Source organism: Accipiter gentilis, chromosome Z, assembly GCF_929443795.1.
Source record: "Accipiter gentilis chromosome Z, bAccGen1.1, whole genome shotgun sequence".
Lineage (NCBI taxonomy): Eukaryota > Metazoa > Chordata > Aves > Accipitriformes > Accipitridae > Astur > Astur gentilis.
The window spans coordinates 61,444,324-61,468,312 of record NC_064919.1 but is presented as its reverse complement, the minus strand read 5'-3'; the positions used below and the strand labels follow the sequence as shown (position 1 = coordinate 61,468,312).

General features: G+C 38.1%; 1 protein-coding gene across 1 annotated transcript in view; it reads right to left on the bottom strand.

The window, feature by feature from the left end:
* The window catches only part of SV2C (synaptic vesicle glycoprotein 2C), an 86,253-nt gene that overhangs the window by 44,548 nt on the left and 17,716 nt on the right, over window positions 1-23,989 (bottom strand). Inside the window, exons 2-3 of the mRNA XM_049794666.1 lie at window positions 19,081-19,261; window positions 4,495-4,646 (exon numbers count right to left, since the gene is read on the bottom strand). Coding sequence (XP_049650623.1) covers window positions 4,495-4,646; window positions 19,081-19,261 — 333 coding nt within the window. The remainder of the gene's footprint in view (window positions 1-4,494; window positions 4,647-19,080; window positions 19,262-23,989) is intronic.

Genomic DNA, 23,989 nt, shown 5'->3' with positions numbered 1-23,989 from the left:
CATTTTAAAAATAGAAGTAACCAGTAATATTTTAAATACTGTGTTTTGCAAGTCAAGTATGGGTCCATTGTTTGGACACTTCTGTGCCTGGATTTTTAAGTTCTATGTTACTGTAAAAAAGTTATTCTTCAAAAAAAAAAAAAAAAAAAATCAGGAAAAAGGGCTTTCTTTACTTTAGTAAAATTCTGAAGACTGGAGTAGAATTATCATTTGTAACTTGTCCTCTTTCAGTCACAGGACAAAATACCAGCTGTTTGCAGACGCAATGGAAAAATTTGCTAGAACGTCAAACAAGTTAGTACTTTGCACTTACACCTAGAGACACAAATTACAGCTAGGCAAGAAATGTTCAATTCTGAAACTGAATGCTCTTCCTTAGATTTCTTATTCTGCTTCTTTCTCCTCCAAATTTGTGTTCCCTGAATGGTGCTAAATACCTTTCTTATGAACACAAGTAACTGGTCCTCTGTTAAGAGGAAAAAAGACACTACTGGTGAAAAATGAATACTTTAGACAAAGATCTGTTATGCAATGTGATTATACTGCTCTGAATAAAATGTTTAGACTAAAGACTTAACTCTGCTTTATGCATTGAGTGTGTTGGAAAGTAGTATGTTTCCTATTTCCTTGATTCTGTAATTTTGTAGTCTTCTAGTGACTAATCTAGCATAATTTAATTTGAATTTGATGGATATATATGGAAGTAATATTTCTGCCTCTGATCATGCCATGGAGATTTGTTCACTAAAGCTATTTGACATGGTTGTCTCCTCTGTCCCCTGGTAAATACCAGAAGTGGGGGGTTAGAGTGTGAGGAAAGCTTCAGATTTCAAGTGCAGTTTATGCTGTAGCAGCCTGGACACCGGCACAATCTGCCTTACAGTCTGATTTCTTTTCAGCCATGTGTACCCCTTCTTGTTCAGGGGTAAGATTTACAAATCAGTGAGGTCAATATTTGTTTGCCACTAAGCAAAATACTCTAGGGAATGTTTCCAATTTCAGAAGGTCTTTATGTAGTTTATGAAGCCAGAAAAGGCTTGTGTACACCATATATGCAAAACATAAAACCACACAGAATGCCAAACTGATAGATTAAGTACACTGAAATCCTTATCCATCTTCCCCTGATTTTTAGTTTGGAGATATGCTACAATAAAAAGAGACTGATTCTTCAAATAACACATGTGTATGGCAGGCAACATTTTTTTTTTTTAAAACTGATAATTTTATAACTTCCTTTTTTTTTTTTAATTATAGGGTTAAAATGGCTAGAACAACTTGCATAATTCTTTTTGATTCCTATCCTCAAACTTATACATAAACTTGATATAACAAGATGGTAATATATCATTATCTGGGTTTTAAACCAAAATGTAATTTCTCACTCCTAAGTTTTTTTGTTATTTGAAAATGAATATTTTAAAGAGCATCGTAATACACATTTGATGCATTTGACAGTCTTTGAACTAATCTACCTTGAAACATGATGCTAAATTTAAAGTTGCACTTGCAAAATGATTTATAAAATGGTAATTATCTTTCCTATCCAGCCTCATCTAAGTAGTTCATAAAGCAATTTCTTTGGAGCTGCCTAATCTGGGACTTTGTTAATCGGCAGCAATTAGAAGCATTGCTCTGCAGATGTTTCTTCTAGTAGCTTCTCCATCACCTGAACTCCTCTTTCAGAGATGCTGAACAAGTCTACATCCATTTTCAATTTTTAAACAAAAGCCAACAGCTATAGAATTCAAGAAACCCTGAGAGAGAGATGCTTTTATTCCAGATGATATTAGCCTTTCTGTATGTGGTCACTGCCGCACAACATCATGCTGATTCCTCTCTTAACAACACACTGACGCCAAGGCAACTGTTAGCTTCCCTTTATTTTGTGTTTCAGAACATTACTCAGGTTTCAGACACTCCTGTGCTGCTTCAACAGAAGCAGAGATAAACTGTTACATATAGAGAATGTAATCTTTGTTTTCTCAGAGAAAGAGCTAAATGTTCAACTGGTAAACTTGTATAGATAGCTTCACTGGCTGCCTTGGGCTAGATAATGTATATCAGCTGTGAATCTAGGACTTTTTAAAGTGGCTTATATAAGAGGCAGTACAAATGAAAGGAATAAATTTGTAAAAGAAGGAGGAAAAAAATCTATGAAATTATTGTACTCTGTTGGCCTGGTATTTTTCTATTCATGTAAGAATAATTCCGCTTATGCTCAATGGCAGTTTATTGCTTTTCAACAGATGCAACTTCATTCACTGCTGTTGAGTAACTTCTGAGTTCAGGTGGGAAAATCAACTCTGTTTACTCCTTATGTGAGAAAGAGAGAGCTCAAAAATCCCTATGCACTATATATTTGTTTCTAATTATGTTTTGCTTTCTGGTCAGTGGAGATGTGAATGATGAGAAGGACTGGAAGTGAGAAAAATCTGTATATTTCCTTAATTCTGGCAAAATAATTCCATGGAATCCATGTAGAAATTGTAAAAGAGAAAATACCACTGCAAGAACCTCCTCATGAACACACGTGATACAAATGGTGCAGAGACCCTGCGCTGGTATTTGCCTGACCTGAAGCGTTTCCAGGAGGGTACAGCAATCTGTGACCGAGCCCTCCAGTGCAGGGTTTGTCCCGGGAGCCCATGACAATGCCTGAGAGCTTAGCACAGCATCATGACAATGAAGCAGTTTGCCCCTGGTCCTGAGCTGGGGTGATTCCACGTTTGTACTAGGAACTAACACAGGGGTTTTAAACTCCACAAGGTAATGAAAAAAGTCTGATTTAAAGTGAAGACAATTTTAAGACCTCATCAAAACCCATAAATACATTCTGTTTAATTTTGCCAAAATGATGTGTAAACTCACTTCTTTTCCTAGAAAAGAGAGAAAGGATTGTTTCTGTTGTTTATAGCTTGCGTTTTAGCCCTCGTTTTGGTTATTACAACTTTCCTTAATACACTGCAACGGGAGTGATTTATATGGCTAACACTGAAGAATGCTGTTTTTAATATTATTTTTTACGTTCTTTTGTCCTAAGTGATTTCATAAATATTTTTGCAGAAGGACACACAAAAAAAGTCAGTGTGGCATAGCTTTCTGTTGCTGATATTCTTTTCCCTCTAGTGCCACTGCTTTGGTATAAGGAAGTGTATTATTATTCATTGAGATATACTGCCATGTGACATTTTAAAAGCACCTCAGTAAAGGTTATTGAGTTATTTATAAAATCTACAATGAAATTAGACAACCTATATAAATCAGTCTGTCACAATGTTTGCATTTTCTACTGAAAGATAAAGACAATAAAAATCCATAGGAAAGCAGAAGGTACTTGGCATCCAGAGCAATTTACTAATTGGAAAAAAAATATATTGTCCACATCGTGTCTTGTCAGCAAAAATTCCTCTCTTTGATTCCAGCAATTCAAAGCCAAAATGCCAGGTTGAAGACATAGATTCAGGTTGCATTACTGGACTCTAAAATTAATTTCATGCAACAGTCTAGATATTTGATTAGTCTGCATGATTATAATTCATTTCTGGACATTACCGGTTGCTAAATGTTCCAATTGCTTTGGGCAAACTTTATGAAGTTGTCCTCTCTTTCACTATCCAACTGCGATAAACCTCATTGCTCGGCTAAAGAAAGCTGCTTTGGATGCCAGCTAACTCACAACACTGCTTTACTTGTCTTGAGGAGTGCCAGGGAGAAGTGCTTGCAGAGGCTGATATTTAAGAACGTCTGAGCAGTCTCAGCAACCCTGGAGACCTGTGAGCACTTACTTAACTATTCTAAAAGGCAAGCCCAAGAGACTAAGAATTGAATCTGTAGCTCCGCGTAACGTTTAACCATGTCAGGGCAGTAAAAAGCTCTTTCACAAAGTGGCTTATATTGCGTGTCTCTATAACCTCAGCTGTTGCAAGCTTTCTGTCTTATTTGCCCTCATTCACCCCTACAGCATTTAAGTGCACTCTGTTCAATTTCTTTATCTCTACACCACTAAAAAGATCTACTAAGAATGAAACATTCAGCACAGCTTTATATTAAGAACTAGTGCTGCAGACATTAATATAGTCCTTACTCTTCTTTCTCAAGAACGTATAATTGACATTTTATCTCTGTATTGAATAAACAAAACGAGCAAAAATTTGACATCCAGCAATTGTAAATTTATTTTCTCTGATGTAAGTCTATATATCATCTATTTGCTCCAGATTCAACAATAACTCCAATTATATTTTGATGTGTCCAGGTTTTCACTAATCTAAAGGATCCAACTAAACTTGGGAATTGGCTAATTTTTGCGCCTTTTAATATGTTCCTTTTTATTTAGCGTACAACCTATTCTCATTATTTTCACCAAAAGGAAGAATTTTTTTTTTTTTGTTAATAGCAGGGTCAGTATTTTAAGAACAGACAGAAGTCCCCAATTTAAACTATACTTTCATACTAGAAGAACTACAAATGACAAGGAGATGTTTTTCTTACCATAATGAGGAATTATTGCCCAAGCCATTGCAGAAGCGTAGATGCCACCAATCATCCAAAACATACAGAGCCAACTCAGGTGTTCACCTCGTTTCTCCCGAGCAAGCACTTCCGAAAAATAGGAGAAGACTGTTGGCACAGCTCCACCAATCCTAAAAGGAGGTACAGATCATGGATTAAAGCGGGAGAGTAACAGCTTGTTGAAGTTTGAACAAGCCCATAGCTGCAGTCTTTGAAAAGCCAAACTACAAGCAGCTTTTCCAGCAAGAGTGTTTCTTCTCAAATTGCACCATGTATTGAAAACTCTTGAGGAAACCTTCACCCCTTTAGACACAATTTTTGTCAAATATTTCATTGAAAACTCCATGTACAATTTGTTGCATTCAATGTTTCGTGGGGATGGTCAGTGTGCCAGCCACTGGGACAGAAACCATCACAAAGTGTTGACTTTCACCATTACAAATATCCTGAAATCACAGTAGTCTACTGACAAGTGTCATTGCTTTTAACTGAAAATATTAGTCATTTTCCTGAAGAATAATAGATATTTCTCTAAGTCTTACATCCCATGCTTTAGGTACTCAAGAAGTGACTCATTGCCAACTATGTTACTAATATGTTTTATTTCACACATATTTAAAAAGATGTTCTATTCAGTTGCACTACATGATTTGCTGAGCCCATGCTGGCTTTTTACTTAAGTTTTTTATGAAAAGCCTGTGCATTCATATAATATTCAGGTTTTCACATGGTAAAAATAAACACTGTCTGGAGGTTAGTTGGACAAAAAAAAAGAGTTCAACTTGGTTTTAGAAAAATTAGAGTGACTCAAATTATATATCATTTTTAGTACCAGCTTCTGGATCATCTTTTACTGTCTTTATCTCTTCACTACCAATGCAAGCTGTCAAATGTTCTACAACAGGACAAGTCCTTGTGGATTTTATTTTTCCTGCTGAAGAAAATACCTGTGAAGCTTGAAGAGATATTCTTACATACCAGATTACATACTTTAAAGCAGTATCTTGCATGTTTTGAATTTTTAACTGAATTTTAAAGATAAATGCATATTTATGCTGTCATCTGGGAGCTGCCAAACTGGGAACAAAAAGAAGGAAGCTTGAAACACATTAAAAAAAAAATATTAAAAAGGAAAGCATGAATACAGAAATGGTATGGTATTTCACTCCTAAGAAAATTTAGTGCCATAGCAATACAGTATATTTTACAACGTCTTCAGGTGCAGCAATGAAATACTGGGTTCAGCTGTTATACTTGTTTATGGGTCTGCTGTTTTGTCACTTCCTTCTAGACAGCTCTTCATGAAGTACTGCTGGTCAACTCTTAGCTTTACAATATGGGAGACGTTGTCCCTGGAGGTTATCCTGGAAGCCCAGGGTGAGGAATGCTGGAAAGGACATGGGCAAGGGTGGAATCACAGCTCATTTTGCTGTGATAGGGAAGCCCTGCTGCCTCTGGTGCTATGGACTTGGATCTCTCCAGTTCCCAAAGTATAAGCAGATTACAGCTATGATTTCTTACCCTCAGGGCTCAGGCACAGCTCTGAGTTGCAATCCTACAATATTGCCCAAATACAGTACTCATGGATGTAATTAGAGTTCTTCTAATGTTGAAAATTCACTAGCAGAACAAGAAACAAGGTCTTCCTCTTTCCTGCCTAAGCTGAGAAATGCGGATGAGGAGTTACATGTGCCCACTTTCAAGAAGACCTAGATTAATAGATTGCTCATGGCATATAGGATAGTATCATTCATGCAATAACACCCTACCTAAAGAGAATCATTTTTGGTAAGACAGAGCTTTTTTTTCTGATTTTCTTTTGCTCATTAAGAAAATTACAGAGACCGGTAAGAAAATATATATTTGGTAATTTTCCTGTTCTATTACCCAATCTGTTCTTCTAAATTTAGAATTTTCTTCATTGTATATGTTTCTCCATGAAGTACAGAATCTTCTCTCTATTTTATAATGCAGATATTATGGTATTAAATATAGCCTGAAACTGTCTGTGCTATATAGCACAATTAATAATAAATCATGTTGAACACCTTAATAGTTTTCCTGTTGCAAAGTGCTTGAAAACATTCTCTATAAAGGGCTCATTTCAGGTAAATACAGTTCTTATGCTTATGAAATTCAAGATTAAACATGTAATCTCCTTTAAATCTCCCTTAAATTTCCTACGCTGGAATTCCAATGAAGTGGGGCTTGTGGAGAGTTTCCAGTTGGTGGAGGAAGTCATGCATCTGTAGGTCATACAAATGTTTGTGGGATGATGGCTTAGGAAATGGGTGGATGCTTCAAGTGAAAAGAACGTACGCTCCATTAATGTCATAAAATGCACAGAGATCCTGACCAAAGGCAGCAGAAAAATGTATCTCTTGCCTGTCAGCATGAACCAACTGTACCGTGGAGGATGGGATGTTGATGCTGCTTTAGTGTTTAAAACTGATGCAGGTGGGTTGACTCATATGCTATGTCCTAAAGGTCCTCCAAGGCTACAGAAGAAACATTGTCTGTACTGACTAACTTAATAGGGCAAATTTTCTAACAAATAGATCTTTTAGATGTGTAAGAGGAATTTTGGAGCCAGCAAACCAAAAGGTTTATTTAGGATATGTAAATAAACAGAAAAAAAATAACCAGCTTTGAAACAAAAACAGTTTTTCTGTTTCATCTGATGTGTTTGACACTTACAGTGAGTACACCAACAGGCTAAGAAAAGCTTAAAAGTCCGGTTACTATGTTCATATTGATTAAACTGTGAAAATAGCTTGTCTACTCTCTAAAGGAGAAATAAAGGATGTATTTCACCATACAGACAACAGCTGCTATGTAGAGTTGTAGGTCTCTGTTTCATAGCAACTGTGTAGTAAAATATGTTGTGTGCTTCTTCGCACCTTAAACATGTGAATGGAAAATTTACTTCTCAGCTGGTTAAATTCTTCCTTCGGGCCTCATGTAAATGTAGAGCAATACTGGAGATGGTGAGGAAGCATCCTCCTGCAGAAGACTGTTCTTTTGCTCTTATGCTGGACAGTCCTAGGGTGGCAGTAGCTATGCCTTCACTCCCTAAAACTTCCTCCCAAATGCAGAGCAAGTGACAGCAGAAAGGGAGAGCAGAAGAACTACAGCTGTTATCACACCAAACAACAATGAGGAAACTCCTTGAAAACTGTGTGGACCTAGAGAACATTTTTAAGGAGCAAAGAAATTTCTGTTTGGCTCTTGCAGAAATTGTAATGGGTGCTTGGTACCACAGCCATTTACTATTATAGAACTAATGTGGTATGTGGTATACTGAACATTGCTTGCAGAAGCATAAACTACCTCTCAAAGACTTGTGCAAGAGAAGATCAGAACAACTCTGACTTCTTCCATCTTTCACTTGTGAGGATCTTTCACATACTTTAGCAGCTATTGCACATTATGAATTAATTCATCAAATGTTCATACTACACCCCCACCCCCCCACCCCCCCACCCCCCCATATCACCCAACAGCTGCAAGGAAGAATGCACTTTCTATAGTAAAAAAAAAATCCTAGGCTAGATCCAACTTTCACTTACACTCATATTAGCCCTTAATAGTTTAGTGGCTCCAGGTGACCCCTTCGTATTTACATGGAGGGAACAGAATTTGATTCTCAATATTTTTATATTACAAGTTTGAAAGCAGACTGCCTTTTTAGTATCCCACCAACATTGTGTGAAATGGATGGTGGCATGCACAGGAGGGAATTCCAAATAAAATCAAAGGCAGAGTTGCCACTGATTTTGAATTAGGAAGACGTCATCTTTTGTTTTATGGGAAATGCAAACACTATTTCCCCACAGAATACAGTATTAAGTCTGCCTCTGGCAATTAGTTGTTTTGATACAGTGGGCTGTTTGCTCTTATTGTGTTTATAAATTATATGGCTCATCCCCATTTGTAGAAAAGAAATTGATACACGGAACTACATTCTTCTTTTCACATGTCTGCACGTGCAGATGAAAAGCTGGTGAAAAATGTGCTGACTTGAGAAGAATGTTTATTCTGAAAAATGGGCAAGATTTTAACTTTTAAAAATACAAATGATTCAAGCAAACTGAAGTTTTACATCTTATCTGTTATTCATGTATAACATTTCTTCAGTCTTCATAGCCAAAGCAGTGGACATAAACTTTCTATTCACAGATCATGGAGAGGAGTCCATGCATTACTTTTAAAGGGTCACAAAAAGTATCTATGAAATGCAAATTAAATATACAGGCTTTTTATACATCCACTGGAAAACTGTGTAGAGTCTGAACATTTTTTTTTAAAAGATTGAAAAACCACTTGTCTAAATCTCTGGGTGGTAACTATCTCCAGAATAACAGATTCTGTAATGAGGCATGGTCTAATACTAGCAGGAGGCAAAACTTTGTTGAGCTTGGCTCAACACCATAAAATAAATTCACTCTATAAGGATCATTCTCTGCACCTAAAACAACAGGATGCATTCCTTCAACCTTGTCTTTTTAAATAAATGTGTAGGAATATATGTAAGAAAAACACTTAATAAACAGCAGGAGCCTTTTTCTACTGCACATATTGCTCCATATGTGGAAAGAATGGCATAAATGTCAGTCAAAAAATGACAAATGTCAGTCATGATCTTTTTCAGTTATTTTTCATCTTCTGTAATAAGTCCCACCAGAAGTAGGCAGAACAAGAGTAGAATGCATATTTTTTTGGTGTTTTCTCAGAAACGTGTAATTCAGTTGGAAGGAAATACCAACTAATCAGCATATTGTTATCCTTTTTGATGCAAAAGATGAGTCAGTTTTGGAGCCTTATGGGATACTTCTATTTGGAGAAAAAGTTGATGACTGAACATGTTATTTGATGCCATCCTAGTCATGGAGAATGTACACAGTCTGCCTCAAAATTCTTATTTTACTCCTACTTCTTACTCTGTTTTTTTCAGGATTATGTTAACATATTTCTAGCTACATTTTTAGGTTTTGGCTACTTCTTTCTGTCTGCTTTTGCTCATATACAGACTCATACACACAGAGTCATCCACTGTCTGGTACCTATGCCCTGCAGCTGCATTTAGTGTCTAGTGAAAACCATCTCCTACATAGTTCAGCTTCCACTCAGCATGCATATGGCCTGTGTTTTGGGAGTTAGGTCATATTTGCTCAGTTCTATTACTTCAAAAAAAAGAGTTATACTGTTTCTTCTATCTATTCACAAAGAAGGGTGGCTCCTTATCCAACATTTTGATGCATTTTTTTATTATTAATTTTTTTTTTAGATTCAAAAAGAACAAGTGTTATTGGGGGGGGGGGGGGGGGGGATGTGTGTGTGATGATACAGAAATAAGCAACTGATCTAATCCCACTTTTCAGCAAAAGAAGGTCCAATTTCTGACCCCAGAAAATCATCCAAACTGAAAGCTATGCTTTTACAATGTTATTTCTGTACAAGCTCTATTCATGTTTGTTCTGTGAAATTATGGGGAGGGTGAAACCAAAAAGATTTAAGTGATGCACCTTAGGAGAGTAGGATTCAGTGAAACAAACAATAAACTAAGCTACATTTGCATTTTCTTTGTCACAAACAAAGATGATAAATGCCTGCTAATCTACCTTCAGAGCTGTGATTTGTCACAACAGATTTTGGCAACTGCACAGTGTGACAGCTGGGATGAAAACACTTCTGCGAGGCATCCAGGAACCTCTGGCTTCAGATAGAAGCCTTTGTTTATTTGCAGATTCACTAGCCAAAGGGGCTTGAAGTGCAAAAGCATACCAAGAATAGAGATAATTAGGAAAAAACCCCTTACAGAATACTAAATGCACAAGGCGGGATGATGTTCTTCTGAAATACCTTGTCTTCTTCTTTTTCAAAATTGGACAACATCCAGACTGAAATTAAAGATATTGTCTGTGTGAGATGGCATTTGCAAGTTGTCACCTTGTTATTTGCCATTTGTTAAACAGTGATAGAGCTCAAAACACAGGTTCAGTGTTACACTCCTGAGATTTGGAAACAGCCCACCACCCTTTGTCCTTCTGTCCAATTGCATCTACTCTTCTCTCTTATTATTAACAGTTCTCTGCCTCCACTACCACAAGTCTTATTAAAAAACATCTCTGTTGTTTTTCTTTCAGAACTACCGTCATAGACTGGCAAAGTATCTAAGAGTGAGCAGCCAGATTGATCAGTTCCCCTTGAGAACTGTTGGGTAAACCCATTCAAACTGCAGCAGACTGTAGACCAAGCTTTGCTGATCATTCTACCCATGTTTAAATACAAGTGACTCTTTGGACTACGTATATTAGAGAAGTTGCCTTTCAGGTACACACATGGCCTGTATGTTATTAACAGCAAGAGAGTCCTTGTGATAAAGATTCATGTGATTATTTACTGAACACTACAGTACTGTCAGTTCTGATGGAAGCTGAACTGATGAGTAAATAATTCATTGCCTAAATTTACCCAACAGTTTTTAAAAAAATTAAGTCAAATTTGATGTCAAATTCAAGCACATAATTGCAAAGAATTTGCCTGCGGTAATTGCTCAGCTAGATATGTCAGATAAATTGCTTTTAGATCTGCCAGTATTGGTAATCACAAAATCATTGTTTATGAACACTTTCTTTTGCAGATCTTCTTCTTCTTCTTCATCTTCTTCTTCTTTTTCATTGCTCTTTTCAAGTTTTTACTTTAAAGGCAGATATCATAGTGCTAGTCTGTTATAGACCTCCCAACCAGGATGAAGAGGCAGACAAAATATTCTGTAAGCAGCTGGGAGAAGTCTCATGATCACTAGCCCTTGTTCTCATGGGGGACTTCAACTTACCAGATGTTCGCTGGAAGTACCTTACAGTGGAGAGGAGACAGTCTGGGAGGTTCCTGGCATGTGTGGAGGATAACTACCTGACACAGTTGGTGAGGGAGCCAACTAGGGAAGGCGCCCCACTGGACCTGTTGGTTGCAAACAGGGGAGGACTTGCGGGTGATGTGACAGCTGGAGGCCATGTTGGGCAGAGCAATTATGAAATTATAGAGTTTTGATTCTTGAAGTAAGGAGGGGGTTTAGCAGAGCTGCTACCCTGGACTTCCAGAGAGCAGACTTTGTTCTGTTTAGGACCTTGGTCGACTTGAGTCACTTGGGAGGCAGTCCTGAAGGGCAAAGGAGTCCAGGAAGGCTGGACATTCTTCAAGAAGGAAATCTTAAAGGCACAGGAGCAGGCCCTCACCATGTGCCGAAAGACAAGCCAGCAGGCAGGAAGACCAGCCTGCCTGAACAGAGAGCTTTGGCTAAAACTCGGGGAAAAAAGAAGAGAGTGTATGACCTTTGGAAGAAGGGGCAGGCAACTCAGGAGGACTACAAGGATGTTGTGAGGTTATGCAGGGAGAAAATTAGAAGGGCCAAGGCCCAGCTAACAATTCATCTGCCATAGAAGACAATTTAAATTGTTTCTATAAATACATTAGCAACAGAAGGTGAGTTAAGGAGAATCTTTGTCCTTATTGGATGCCGGGCCAAACATAGAGACAAAGGATGAAGAAAGGGCTGAGGTACTTAATGCCTTCTTTGCCTCAGTCTTTAAAAGTAAGACCAATTGTACTTGGGGCACCCAGCCCCCTGAGCTGAAAGACAGGGACGGGGAGCAGAATAAAGCCCCTGTAATCCAAGGGGAAATGGTTAGCAAACTGCTACACCACTTAGATGCACACAAGTCTACAGAGCCAGGTGGAATCCACCCAAGAGTACTGAGGGAGCTGGCGGAAGTGCTCACCAAGCCACTTCCCATTATTTATCAGCAGTCCTGGCTAACCAGGGAGGTCCCAGTTGACTAGAGGTTAGAAAATGTGATGCCCATCTACAAGAAGGGCTGGAAGGAGGATCCGGGCAACTAGAGGCCTGTCAGTCTGACCTCAGTGCTGAGGAAGGTTATGGAGCAGTTCCTCTTGAGTGCCATCACATGGCATGTACAGGACAACCAGGCACTCAGGCCCCGTCAGCATAAGTTTATGAAAGGCAGGTCCAGCTTGACCAACCTGATCTCCTTTTATGACAAGGTGGCCCGCTAAAAGGATGAGGGAAAGGCTGTGGATATTGTCTAACTAGACTTTGGTAAAGCCTTTGATACCATTTCCCACTGCATTCTCCTCGAGAAACTGGCTGCTCATGGCTTGGACAGGCGTGTGCTTTGCTGGGTAAAAACCTGGCTGGATGGCCTTGCCCAAAGAATTGTGGTGAATGGAGTTAAGCCCAGATGGCGGCAGGTCACAAGTTGTGTTCCTCAGTGCTCAGTTTTGGGGCAAGTTCTTTTTAATATCTTTATCAGTGATCTGGACGAGGGGATCGAGTGCACCCTCAGTAAGTTTGCAGATGACACCAAGTTGGGAGGGAGGGTTGATCTGCTCGAGGGCAGAAAGGCTCTACAGAGGGATCTGGACAGGCTGGATCAATGGGCTGAGGCCAACTGTATGACGTTCAACAAGGCCAAGTGCTGGGTCCTGCACTTGGGTCACAACAACCCCATGCAGCGCTACAGGCTTGGGTAAGAGTGGCTGGAAAGCTGCCCAGCAGAGAAAGACCTGGGGGTGCTGGTTGACAGCCAGCTGAATATGAGCCACCAGTGTGCCCAGGTAGCCAAAAAGGCCAACGGCATCCTGGCCTGTATCAGAAATAGCATGGCCAGCAGGAGCAGGGAGGTGATTGTCCCCCTGTACCTGGCACTGGTGAGGCTGCACCTTGAGTACTGTGTTCAGTTTTGGGCCCCTCACTACAAGAAAGACACTGAGTTTCTGGAGTGTGTCCACAGAAGAGCAACCAAGTTGGTGAGGGGCCTGGAGCATAAGTCTTAGGAGGAGTGGCTGAGGGAACTGGGGCTGTTTAGCCTGGAGAAAAGGAGGCTGAGGGGAGACCTTATTGCTCCCCACAACTACCTGAAAGGAGGTTGAAGCGAGGTGGGTGTTGGTCTTTTCACCCAAGTAACAAGTGACAGGAAAAGAGGAAATGGCCTCAAGATGCACCAGGGGAGGTTAAATTGTATATTAGGAAAAATTTCTTCATGGAAGGGATTGTCAAGAATTGGAACAGGCTGCCCAAGGAAGTGGTTGAGTCACCATCCCTCCAGGTATTTATAAGTTGTGTAGATGTGGTGCTTAGGGCCATGGTTTAGTGGTGGACTTGGTAGTGTTAGATTAACAGCTGGACTGGATGATCTTAAAGGTCTTTTCCAACCTGAATTATTCTATGATTCTACACTTTTTCTTTTGATAGTTTTCTGTCATGTAGGCTCTCTACCTTATTTACATGTTTCCTTTGTCTAGTCTTTCTCTCCCTTTTGTGTAATCTTCCTTTCCTCATAAGAATACTGTTCTCTTCTTCCAACAGTCTTAGGAAAGACAACTTCTCTCCCAGCTATGCCAGGTTTACATTATGAACCTTTACCCACACATGAAGCTGCAAGGGCTGGATCAAAGCTATTTGGAAAGCTCAGACCTTGCCAGCTGCTTTCTTGGCTTGACTGAGAAGTGTATCTACCCTTTTGGCATACACTATGAGCTTTGAAGCCAGTCACCTGCAGAGCTATTCATTAGATTGCAGTGTAAGAACACTAACAGTCTGGGTGGGAAACAGCTGGGAGTTGGAGAGGAATTAGAGGTGGCAGGGTGAGGACACAAGGTGTTTCATGAGAAAGTGGAGCAAGAGGGTATGAAAAGATAAATAATGCTAAATACTGATGACACACAATTATAAAAGCAGCCTATTTGTCCAGATATGGAGTTCCTGAAGGCAATAGCTTGTGTAGCCCAACCATCGTGTGCTGTGTCCAGATGGTCCTTATCTCTGCTGGAACATTTTTACAGTTGTTATGCATGTAGACCTCTTGCATGTCCTTCCTGTCTTGGCCATTAAGAGGAGGGAGATACAGGACATTAAGAGTTTCTCACCACTATACATAATACACAGAAGTGGTGGGAAAAGTCAGCATGGGTGGATCTACGCAGGCAATCAACTCAAAACTGCTAGTCACAAGAAACTTCATGCACAGTTTTGGATTTTTGCTAACCGTTGATTCCTTGCAACAGTGTGGAAGAATTTAAAAAAAGATCTAAATGATGAGTTTAGTACTACTACATTGTCACCGGGACTCTTTGGTAGATCCCAGTAATGTGGAAGGAGTACTGCAGCTAGCTTTAGAGATATTTTCTGAGGGGGGATTAAGAAAGCTGTCTGAAGGTGAATCTCAGATTTAATGAAGTATAGTCTAAAGTCTTCTGGAAAAGAAACTATACAGCAGAACATCTCAAGAGAGACTCTTATTCACAACGGGCAACAGGCAGGGAAAAGGCGTCTTAATAACTTCTAGTTACATAAGTTAAGCACATTTAAGCTGTATTTCCTAATATTTCTGTGGGTTTGGAGAAGATATTTGGCCAAACTGGCAATTTTGGCAAATTAAAAGAACTCTCTGTAGTCTGGACATACTGTCTGGTTTGTACAATAGGACACATTTATTTATCGATTTTTACTTTGCTCATGAAAAATAATCAGTTTCCTCTTGGAGCAAACATACGAGGTTGAAGAATTTCTAAACTGGAGTTCATCTCAGGTTATTTATTTCAGCTAGCTTTTTACTACATGAATACTTTGATTACTCTTAGAAGTAACATTTTGGCTGGCGTGATATGTTTTCCCAAATTGTATCATCTTTGGTTATTTCAAAGAAACCAAATGAAATTTGCTAGGATAATTCAAATATACAGTGCACTTTTAAGCACTTTATTCTAAACTGAGTTGTTGTACTTAGAAAAACTGCATTTGAAATTATCTAAAAGTATCGGAAGTATTACATTGAATAAATACAATTTTTTTGTAATAGAAGGTAGATAAAATTCTCTAGCTGAGAATAATATTTCACAGTGGCAGTGTTGAATAGGCAATAACTCCATTTCCATTCAAGTTAACAGCAATGTTATGAGTCATGTTCTGGTATTACAGAAACTTTCCTTTGACAATTTCAAAGACAGATGTAACAAGATGCTTTTTGATGATAAATCTTTGCACATTCCCCCAATGGCTAATGACAAATACAGCTCACATGTTCTTGTCTAGCTCTTTTTACTTTGTAGGAAACTATATCTAAAGCCTTCCTAGACCTTTATCAGGTTTTGGATTCAATTTCCTTTTGAGTTTTGATTTTGGATTAATCAATGGAAGAATCACAGTTATGGTATTTTTTTTTCTGTAAAAGGAAATGATTTTGCAGACTGTCCAACATTTCTTTACTGTTTTCACTAACTTAAGTTCACCTTTCAGACTTTCATATCCCTCAATGCCCTTTACTTAGCAATATCTTAATATTATTTATACTGTTTTGTATTCCAAATCACTTTTTTGTATGCAAAATTTTTACTAGTTTTAGGCTTTTCAGATGCAAAAAAATTATTTGCAGGGATATTTTTCTGCTGAGCAGTTTACTTCTATAAACACATTTTGACTGCAAGAGAATCTGAGAAGAATCTATTTTATCGTATTTTAATAAACAAAATCTATCAGATACTGGTTTTATTGTTCATGCTTCTTAATCTAGTTTTATATTACCTAGAGGATAACAGACCAATTTAAACTCTATACACCTAAATGATTCTATATTTTTTTAATACTTCTTAATATTTTGTTGACTTAATTACATGAAATTGTCCAGACAACTTTTTGCCCCTTCAGAATGCTCTTCTCCAATCTGAGTAACAATACTATTTTGCCTTTAAAATATATAATTCAGTTCTTTGCTTAAAATTATTCCTATTTCATATTTGGGCTCTTTGATTCACACGGAACTACTGGAACAAAGCCTCCTCCCTTGGTAACAGAGAGATATATTCAGTGTCTTTCACTAAGAAAGGGGAACTGACATCTAGAGTCCAAAGACAGGACCTCTAAGATGAGGAGAGGTTGTAAAGAGAAATTAAGTTGAATTTCTATTCCCATTCCACTGACACAATTCCTTTTTCATTCAAGCAAGATGTGGGATGTAGTAAAGAATGCAATAAATGTTCAAGATGTAATTCAAACCCTTTAAGCAAATTTCCTGTCATACTGCAAGAAGATATGGCTTCAAAGCTGGTGTAAACATCTGGGAGTTCTTCAGTGAGTGATACCATAAAGAGTTTGCCTTCTTGCACAGCAGCTGATGCAAAGTGTCTGGAGACAGAGACCTGTAAGATGAATGCTCTAACAGTGGGTATATTTGTGCCCAGCTGTTTAAAAATGAAAAGATAATACTTTGCTGCCTCGGCAGCTGGAATGTTCTAGTCTCTCCCTTCTTTCTTGGTGCTTGACATATGATGTGTCTGTTGCTGTTACAGCCACTCTCAACATAAAATCATATCCAAAACAGGATCAAAAAACAGAGGAAAGGCAGATGTGACAAAAAATACCATCTTCAATACGGGTCTTAAGTGAAAAGTAAGCTTTCTCTGAGAGTGAGCAGATGAAAAAGAAGGGCTCCAAACATGCAAAATCTGGTGGAAAAACTGCATCATCACAGGCAAACAGTGAGAATAGGAAAAGAAGAGCTTTCCTTCACCTTGAGGATATGAAGCACAGATTCATTTCTAGAAACCTAGTGTCTTTTATGATGCAACTCTGATACCAGCTGAAAGAGGTTATTCTGAGGAGAAATCTGGTCTTTGAAGAAAACAGCAAATGTGAGCCAGCCATGAATCTTTCTCTGCCGTAATTGCTTTGAAGAATGACTCTGCAGCTCATGCTGTCTTGTTTTTTTGTTGTTGTTGGTTGGTTGGGGGTTTGGGAGGGGCCAGGAGAGGAGGGTCACATATAAAATGTAGTACATGGTGGCATATTATCTATGATCTATTCATGCAGCTCTCAAAGACAAGGCAGGAGCACTTTGGACACAGTGGGGACCCACACAGAGGTATAAGATACAGATATGAAGGGCCTGCTCCTTCAAAGACCGTTAATCATGGTGAATGGATGAATACAAAATAGTACCTGCTTCCCAATCCAGGACATATACCTATCATGAGTAAAGCTACAGGCACTATATGTTTACTGGAAAAGCTACTGTTACAGATGAGGAGGAGACCCTGCAGGCAAGTTTGGCATTAGGCACCCAAGAGGGACAATCTGGGTGAAAGCCAACAGTGTCACAAACCTGTCTGCCAAAAAAGAAACCTTTGTCACACAAGGGTCCAGTACTGCCCTCATGAAGTGGGCAGGCTAAGCAGGAATGCAACAAGCTTCTGCATTTTGACAGGATCATAGAAGAGTAGAAGTGTCATGCAACATGATCAATATTTCTCTAAGGAGAGACAAAACATAGCACATGGAACTAATAGTGACCTATGATATGAAAAACACTTAAATAAGCTGGACAGGATTTTTTTTGGTTTATTTTTCTAAGTCTTTTTATAGAATTAGAAGTTGCCATTTCCTCTTGATCTCTTTTAAAGTCATATCTGAAAATGTGGTGACAGACTAAGAGGATTCTTCTATCAAGAGGACTCCTCACACCTCCTTCCTCTGTCCCCTTGCCCTTCCATCCCCCTTTCTAAATCAGTTTAACAGTACTCAGTGCTATGGTAATTTCTTTTTGGTATGGGTGTCTAGTCCTACCTTACTTCAGACCAGTTCAAGGGGTTTCTAAAACTGCAAACATCACACAAAAGTGTTAGTGCATTGTGACTACATAAACTACAGCCAGCAAACCATACAAGCAGTGGACTTCATGTGATGGCTTTATGACACAGCATACAGTGCTTTGTCTGCCATCTCCTGTCTGTTCAGCATCCTAAAGATTGACAGTGACTTGAAATGGGATTGTAACTGGGACTTTTGATCTGAACCAAACAATCACCAGAATTGCTAAGTTAACTGCTCTGCAGAACAGAGCTCTTGATCATCCAAGGGTGCAGTAAAGGTTGAAGCTTTCTCATAGTAATTTACTTGTGTATCCCAATCTCTGCTCATGTAAATTTAAAATTATAATTGAATATTACCAATATTAAACTATTTCCAAAACCTGAGAAGTTATTTAAAGAAAAAGTAAATCAAACACAGAGCCACAAACACCATACTTCCGGAGAGAGCAATATTTGCCACACTCTAGTGCCCCATTTTAAATTTGACAGTCTTGACTGCAGGGGTATTATAAACAATATTAGGCACACAAAGTCATTAGAAACTTTAGAAATATTAGTGATATCTTACAGTACATGTGTGAAAAGGGTATTATTTTGCTGACTGAACAAGCAATACATAGAGAAGCTGAAGCATAAAAGTTAAGCAATTTGATCAAGTTCACAAAGCAAGTCTTGCAAAATAAGACCAGAACTCAATCTCACAATTTGCAGTCTGCGTCTTTCCCCTAAAATCATCATTCTTCCCCTTCAGGTTGTTATTTAGGAGTGTAGTAGCTACCTTGTTTGATTCTCTTGTTCCTGACACAGACTAGATTTCTACATTAAATAATGTGCTTTTGCAAAGAGGGAAGTTTTATTAACACACAGAATTGTGAAATGAACAAAACTAGAGGAGCTTACCCAAATCCAGAAAATAAGCGACAGAAGAGGAAGAAGCCATAGCCCTGGACAAATGATGAAAGGAAGGCAAAGAATCCATTGACAGACATGCATATCAGGAGTGACTGTCTCCTTCCCACCTTGTCTGCCAAGCCTCCCCAGAAGAATGCCCCCACCATCATCCCAAGGTACACTATGCTACCTGCAATACACAAAAAAAAAGAGATGTTTTGTGAGCTACATAACTGTCCACAATTGACCACGCCAAAAATAGTTGATTTTCTGTATTTACAAAACAAACAGTATAGAGATTAATTTCTCCTTTCTCAGTGAATAGAAATTATATACACATCTTTGCAAATATATCTAGGGAGAGCAGATTTCCTACTGTATTTTTGTCATCTGTTACCAGACATGCTGAAGCTTAATATAATTATTAAACAAGGTGCCTCTAGCTAAAACAATTAAAATACAGGCAAATAAGACTGAATGGGAGAAAGAATGCCACTATTTCCTCAGTAATAAACTGCATTCATTTTAAATACTGCAAAAATTATAACTTCCCCTACAGAAACAAAACTGTATGAACATTTCTAGAATACAAACAGGCCTGTAGGGCATTAATCACTGGGAGTAAGATGTGCTAAGTCTAAAGGAAGCTAATTATGAAAGAGACATTTTCCATTTGAAATATATAGAATCATACATGTCCAGCCTGATTGTTTTTTTTCCTCCTACTTCAGTGTACTGCTTTATTTAAAAAGACATTGTCCTGTATACAGAAAAGCACTGGAAAGTTTTGGGTTTGGGGTTTTTTTCCCCCAGAATTTTGAACATATATATTACAGTTTAGCTACACACATTAAAATCAATTAGGGAAAAATTATTTGGGGGTGATTTTTTTTAATGCTAATGATGTTTTCAACTTGAAGTACTTTCCCACAGAAAGATAAGTTGAAATATTTAACACATTGACCATTCACATCTTAGCATATTGTACATTATTTCCTTTCCAGGGACAAACCTTCTGTGGGACATTTGGCAAAAATGCACAACACATTGAGCAGGCTGTCAGAAGAAAAAGTAGTTCCCAAGCTTTGGACAGAACCAACCAGATTTGTATTTTGATACATGTAATTCTTCTCACACCTAATTTCTTATTGAACTACCCAGATTGCGTTTTATCTACCTAGCAGTTGCTACCATCTTATATGTCTACCACAGAGCAGGAATTAAATATAAAGTAGCTGCAAGCAGCTAAAATACTAGCAATCCTTGTCCTGTGTCTCTTGTTGATCAGCCACAAGAAGAGACAAATTCACCAGCAGCTCTCCTGGGCTTTAATTGCTGTTGTCTAAGATTCTGGCCTCCAGAAAAATCACCTCTGCCCTGTAGAAGGTAGTTGTAAGGGAAAGAAAGCTGAAAAAACCCACTTAAATGCCTGGGCTCAGTGAACTGCATATTAACGTAGAGGTCACTCATCAATATTTCCATGCTTGGAATTCCAGATGTCCACATCTGAAGTGCTGACATCTGCAGAGTCTCATGTACCCCAAAATGTCCCTGTTCCCTCTCATGTTTTGTACAAGTTTCCACTGCTGCTACCTTACGAGATACCATTTCAAAACATTTGATAGAACACAGATTGTGTTAAATGCATATTAACAATATAGAGTTATATTTTGGTTAGATGAATATGCTGTTTTTATCAATGCCCTTTGCCACTGAATGTGACAAATATCAGCAAACCAGTCTTTTCTGCAGCTGCCTTTTTAGCCAACATAAAATAAGAACAGGATATTTCTTAGACTGACTGTCTTCTCCATGTGTCCCTCAGGACAGGATGACAGATCTATTGCTGCTCATCACAGGAGCATTAACTGTCTCTCTACCTAGGCAAGAGCAACAAGCTCCTTAAGAACAGTCAAATGTCTTCTCAAAACAACTTTTGTTGATGAACATGGTCTAGCCATTACTGCTTTCTTAGTCTTTCATCAAAGGATATTGATGAGAATGTAAATAAATCCAGAATTTGCAAAATTACTAACATATCTTTGTTCTTTCCTTTTAGCCAGGAAGGACACAGACACTACAATATTCTTTTTCGGTTTAGTTGTATTTAGCAACAGACCTTTATCAGATAGCTCCTTCATTCTGATCAGAGATTTTTATACCAATAATTGAGAATTTCCTGAGACTGTACACCCAGCTTGTACATTTTCTGGTCCTAAAGAGTCAAAGCTTGGCGAGTGGCTTAGTGTATTCACTCAACTGCTTTAAGATCTCTCCTGTGGGCAAGGTTACTGTATCAGGCTGCAGGTAGACCAGTACTCACAAGCAGTTTGGAAACTCCATCCAGGAAAGCTGGTGCTTTCTTCTCAATATTAGTTGAAAGAACTTAGCAAAAATAGTTCAATAGCTGCATTGCCAGCAGACTGATTTCAAGAAGGCAAATAAAATGGTTAATTTTTACTCTTAAAGTGAAATTCCTCACATTCTTTCATACATAAACTTTGTTGGGCTTTCCGAGTCAACAGTCTAGTATCAGAAATACTCAGAGAGGGCCAGTCAAAAAATTTTGCATTTCTTTACATAGATAACTTTGAAATATTTTATGAAAATAATCTTAATTTTATCAAGTAACTACTTTCCTCATGATGCACAGAAATATCAAAACACTATGAATGTTGAAAGTAAAAAGTTTCCAAGTCTTGAGAATTTAAAAACATTAAACTTTCTTTTTGATGACAAGTCCTTTGGTCGTTGTACTGTGCTTTGACCTCTCTTATACCCATGTAATTCTCCTGAAGAGCATTCAAAAGATGCTGCTAAAAATAATATTCTCCTTCTATCAATAAACTGCTATAAATAAGCTGCACTCTGAGCTGCACCATTAGCTTATTCATTCCCATTATATTAACTTTGAATCTTTTCCTAATTGCCTTGCAGACCGTCCACAATCCCTCTCCCCCACCAAAGATCTTCAGATCTTCTATCCTGAACCTAATGCAGCTACCAGTGATACCTGTTCAGTATTATTTTCCTGTCTTTCTTCTTTTTCATATTTTCCATCTCTCTTTACAAAGAACATAAACCTGCCTGCAGCCCATAAAGGGAGTCCCCTTCCTCTCAGCTTTCAAATCATTCCTTAAGACCTTTCCTCCTGCAGCAATACTCACAGTAAGCTGTAAAACTGACAAATGCCAAAGAAGAACTCTATGAACAGTTAAAATAGCTAAACAACCACCTAAAAAATGCAAGTAACCAATGACAACAGATTATCATTTTGCCCTTCATCATGCCTTCCTTTCCAGCCTTTGTAGCCCTTGTTTATTATGCCATGCCACTGGTCAGAACACCAATTTCCTGAGGAAAACACTATAATTTTTTTGTAGACCCTTCATAAATCATATATTACATTTTGCATAAATTTTTATAAGTAAAAATTAAATATCCTGTTGTTGGTCACACCTTGCTCCCTTTTCTCATTATCTGGTCATCAAAACAATAATTGCATGGGTGTACATATACATATAAAGATTTTAATCTAGCATGTAATCCTGGGGGCGGTACTCCCTTTTTGAGCAGCTACTACTGATCATAAAACTGGCTGCTTTTCTTTTTCTTTATGGTACAGCCCACTTGCACCTCTAAAGAAGTTAGCTTACACAGCACAAGGCACACACTAATTTGACATCCAGCATGATCCTAAAAATATATTTTTTAAAATTAAAATTTATTTTAAAATACAAGGACTACTAATTATATCTGTTACCTAAGTCTTTGATTTCCCCACAAAGTAACGTGAAATCTCAAGCTCTGTCATTTGGTGGAAAGGCACTGAGAAGAGGCAAGTGCCAGCTGGAAAGAAACTCACACCATGCTAAAATGCATATTCTCTTCTGCTGTTCTTTTATGAAGTTTTAACAACCTGTATTTTCTTTCCACAGCAGAAATTCTACATCCTTCAGTGATTTTCCCCATTGTACAAATGTACAAAATACACACTTTCATCCTTTTCAGATGAGTGCACCTGAGTCTGGAATTAGTTTACACCATGCACACACTTTGGCTACCAGGTAGCTAGGTATTTTTTAAATGAATGTACACAGCATCTTTCAGGTTGCTAGCAATGGCTTAACCTTACAAAGCAGCAGACCAAGAACTCCCTCAGTATCCAAATGCTAGTTATGGGCAGCTTAAGCAATGGGATAACAGTACATGCATGATCAGTCACTGAGGTTCAGTTAAACAGTATCTTACTCCTTGTGCTGCCATAACTTCGTTACTTGCCACTGTCCGTTACAATTCGTCGCCTGGTATCTAAATGATAGCCAAACCCTTCTGATGAGTCAGTTGGTAAGTATACACTTCACTGAGAGAAAATAAAGCAATAGAATTAAAGTCACAATTCCTTGCAACAGAGAGACTCAGGCTATGGGACTCACAGATGGTTGTCTTTTGCTTTTGCTAACACACCTATTAGAGATATAAAACTAGCCTGAAGTTTCTTTTTTCCTTTTGTGTTGTTTAGGTCATTTGTCTGGGTGAGGAATGTATTTTATACAACTGGAAGAAGTACTCTTATTAAAAAAAAGACTTCGAATAAGATTAAAATGTTATTTACATTTTGGAAAACGAGTTTATAAATGTGGTCCTAAGACAGCTCCAAGAGGAGAAAAGCTCCTTTCATAAGAATTATATTGTACTTTAATCAGTGTTTTATCTACCTGTACTGGTCTCTTCCCATATGCTATTGTTTAGAGTATAACAATTCGTAGTGAAAGACTCCAATGCCTATAAGTAGCAGAATGCATTATCTTTGTTTTAACCCTGGTGATCAGCATATTCAGAGTTTAAAGATGATAATATTTCAGATCTATACTTAATTATAATTTGTTATTAGTTTCTTTGATCAGAAAAGACTTTG